Here is a 3,018-nt window from a genome sequence, read left to right as displayed (position 1 = left end):
TGACAGTAAATCAAACACCAAGAATGTATATTTACCTTCAATTCATGAGCAATGACCCATCAAACTTGACTTGTCATGAACCATAAACAATCAAAATAAATTTGAAACAATCAGTCAATCAGAACTTACACTAACTTCTTCTTATTATTAAGTTCACGGCGAGTTCTATGAATCCGACCCTTTCGAGTTTCAACAACCGATGGTTCATGCGAATCACACACTTGGGTCTTAAATGTACACCCAAGCTTTCTCGTGAACCAACCGGGTTGGTCTGTCTTATCGATCTTTTCAATTGCTATCTTCATTGTCGTGCATTCACGTTCCAACTCATGTACCCTTCTCCTCATGCTATCCATCCCTAACCGAAGCACTTGATTCTCTCTCACGGCCGCCCTCCACGTCCCATCATCCCCTTCAACCACCATTTCGTCGTGTTGTTCTTGTTGTTGTCGTGTCCTCGGTGACTTTTCTGAGTCAGAGGGACCCATTTCTGCCGCCATCAGTGTCCCCGCAATTGCTTGTCGAAGCTGAATCTGCTCGAAAAATAAAACTTGTACCACCGCTCTTAGTGGGAGACGTTCATTTTGAGCAGCGTGCGTGCACGCTTCTAGTGTTAGTTTCCGGCAGTCTAATACTCCGGAAACTTTTTCCCTATCTGCCTCTGTTATCCATGGATGTGCCTGTTATACAAAAACATAACAGGCACGTCATTAAACAGTAAAAAATATAATCTAACTAAATCCTAAGAAAAAAATAATTTATAATGTCATACCTTGATATATACATCCACGGATCTATACAGACCATCGTCATAGATCCGGGCTTGTTCTGGCAACGCAATTGCAAGATCGTAAAACTTTTCTGGTTTGAGGTTAGCATCTAATGCGATTTCAGATAGATAACCATCAATTAGCTTACCAACAAGTACTAATTCAGCCTGCTTATTATCATCTTCCAAGCTAAGTAGAAAATATTCTAGTATCCTTTGAACGCAATCTACATCGTATAACGTCTCACTAAGATAGGAATAACTCGGCATTAGAAGGTCATCTAGCGTCGCATTTTCGAATTGGGAGCCTATCTTCTTTTCTAAAATCGTTTTACATTCTTCGGATGTGTTAAGAATATTCGATGTCCTTAACATTCCGAAAAATAGCTTCACTCTAGTTGAAGAGCTTGAACAAATTTGTGCCGGAAGGTTTGTAACAATTTTTTCCAATAAATCTTTCTGATTCCCTTCTGAAGGTTTAGAGGAAGGAATCGGTTTTCGATTGGAACGAATAATTCCGGGGATATGTTTCTTGGCATACCCAAGTATGCAAGTTTCAATCATTTCGTGATTTGTGCTATGACTTTTCATAGTTGTGATTAATCTGATGAATAATTGAGGACTAATGTATGTCATTTCATCAAACCAGGACATTTTTCGGGTTGGTGGTTCATTCAATGGCCAACCAAACAAAGCCGGATCCAATGCTGCAACTTTTGTGGAAATAGATTCAATGCACCTTTCAACAATGCCAAGAGAATCCGCCAAAGGCATCAAATGGTCACATGACTTTAGTGTTTCAATCGAATCTTGTAAACTTTGAAGCACGGTTTGGGACAAGATTCTTTCGGTTTTGGAAACAAGGTTGTTTTCGCAATACTCTTCAGTCATTTCTAGTATTTCTCCAGCACAGCGAAGTTGAGCAACGTTTGATGACGTAATCTCAAACTTCACTGTGTAACAAAACTTTGCAGCCATCTCAAATGCTCCCGGACCCCCAGGAAAGTCCGGGAAGCTGAGATGGCTGTACCGCACCCCCTCGTCTGTTGCCACTGCCACTGCAACCTCCTGGTCATCATTTTCCTCCTGGATATCTTTATTCTCTTCTTGATTGTTACTTTTGCTCTCTTGTTCTGTTATTAGCTCATGAAGCTTTTTACTCTTGGCCATCAAAGGAAACTAAAAACATTACATTAAACAATTAATACATTAATTTTGATGAAAACAAACATACTAAGTTAACCAAAAACATTATGAATTGAATATCTTTTTTTTTTTTTGTGGCTAATTAACCTTGTGTAGATGAAATGTCATATTGTCAACTTCCACAACAACATCACTAGGCAAACCAGTGCTACAAAACCTGTAAATTAACAAGAAAAACATTAGTCACATAAATTGGTAATAACAACAGAGATATGACATATACATATATAACTTATTTTTATATATACTCGTATATTTAAGTATATATAAGTTTACCATGCTTGGCCTTTTGAGTTTGTTGCCATGCTATAGGCCATAGTTAATTTTGGAGAAACTGTTGGTATAAAGGAAAATGAAGCTAGATTATAGTATATTCATATCATATTTGAGTAGTGAAGCTATTTTTGATTTGTGTTTATGGAGGTTTTGATGGGGAAGTGAGAAGAGACAAATGAAGGCTAAACAAGAACTGAAATAGTGATGCAAGTATATTGAGAAGTGTGGTTTTTGAAAGAAACTTTTTATTTTATTATTATTTTTTTTTAAAAATTTTTGGGAATAGTAGCAAATATGGGAAGGATACAAGCACAACAATGGATACAGGCTTTTTGTTCTCAAAAATAAGGGTTGTTTTTTACTAGATTGGCTTATAAATAAATATCCTTTTTGCTAACTTTTTATTTAACTTAATTTACTCCCTTTTACTTTTGTAATTAATGAACATAAGGGACGATTATACGTATGTCTTTATTATACGTATACCTTTAAATAAGCTTGTATAAGGTATCATCATGTAAATTGAATTTGGTTGTTAAAAAAAAAAAGTTTGTGATACTCTAAAAAAATCAAAATTAAGCAGAAGCATTATTGAATTCACTATAACGTACATTCATGTTATATGTGTGATATATCCACTTTTAGGCGTATGTATATTTTAAAAAACAATCTCACATTAGAGGTACAACTGTTTATATTTCACCTTTTCGACATTAGATGATATTGTTGTTATATTTTAGGGTCTGAAGTTACAATTGAGAATTTTG

At 35.7% G+C, this 3,018-nt stretch overlaps 1 protein-coding gene across 1 annotated transcript; it reads right to left on the bottom strand.

The window, feature by feature from the left end:
* On the bottom strand, positions 1 to 2,401 carry LOC122579831 (BTB/POZ domain-containing protein At5g66560). The gene is made up of 4 exons (XM_043752069.1): positions 2,252 to 2,401; positions 2,063 to 2,132; positions 773 to 1,948; positions 1 to 680 (listed from the first exon to the last, which is right to left on the bottom strand). The coding sequence occupies exons 1-4, from the start codon at positions 2,290 to 2,292 to the stop codon at positions 126 to 128; spliced, it is 1,842 nt and encodes a 613-aa protein (XP_043608004.1). The 5' UTR covers positions 2,293 to 2,401; the 3' UTR covers positions 1 to 125.
* Positions 2,402 to 3,018: the final 617 nt, after the last annotated feature.

Source organism: Erigeron canadensis, chromosome 8 (assembly GCF_010389155.1).
Source record: "Erigeron canadensis isolate Cc75 chromosome 8, C_canadensis_v1, whole genome shotgun sequence".
Lineage (NCBI taxonomy): Eukaryota > Viridiplantae > Streptophyta > Magnoliopsida > Asterales > Asteraceae > Erigeron > Erigeron canadensis.
This window is presented reverse-complemented; position numbering and strand designations above follow the sequence as displayed.

Bases quoted from the DNA above. Each gene is read 5' to 3' on its own strand.
- LOC122579831 (XM_043752069.1), bottom strand. From the start codon at position 2,292: ATGGCCTATAGCATGGCAACAAACTCAAAAGGCCAAGCATG. The intron at 2,133-2,251 runs GTAAACTTATAT...GTTAATTTACAG, and splicing joins AACTCAAAAGGCCAAGCATG to GTTTTGTAGCACTGGTTTGC. The intron at 1,949-2,062 runs GTTAATTAGCCA...TAATGTTTTTAG, and splicing joins TGACATTTCATCTACACAAG to TTTCCTTTGATGGCCAAGAG.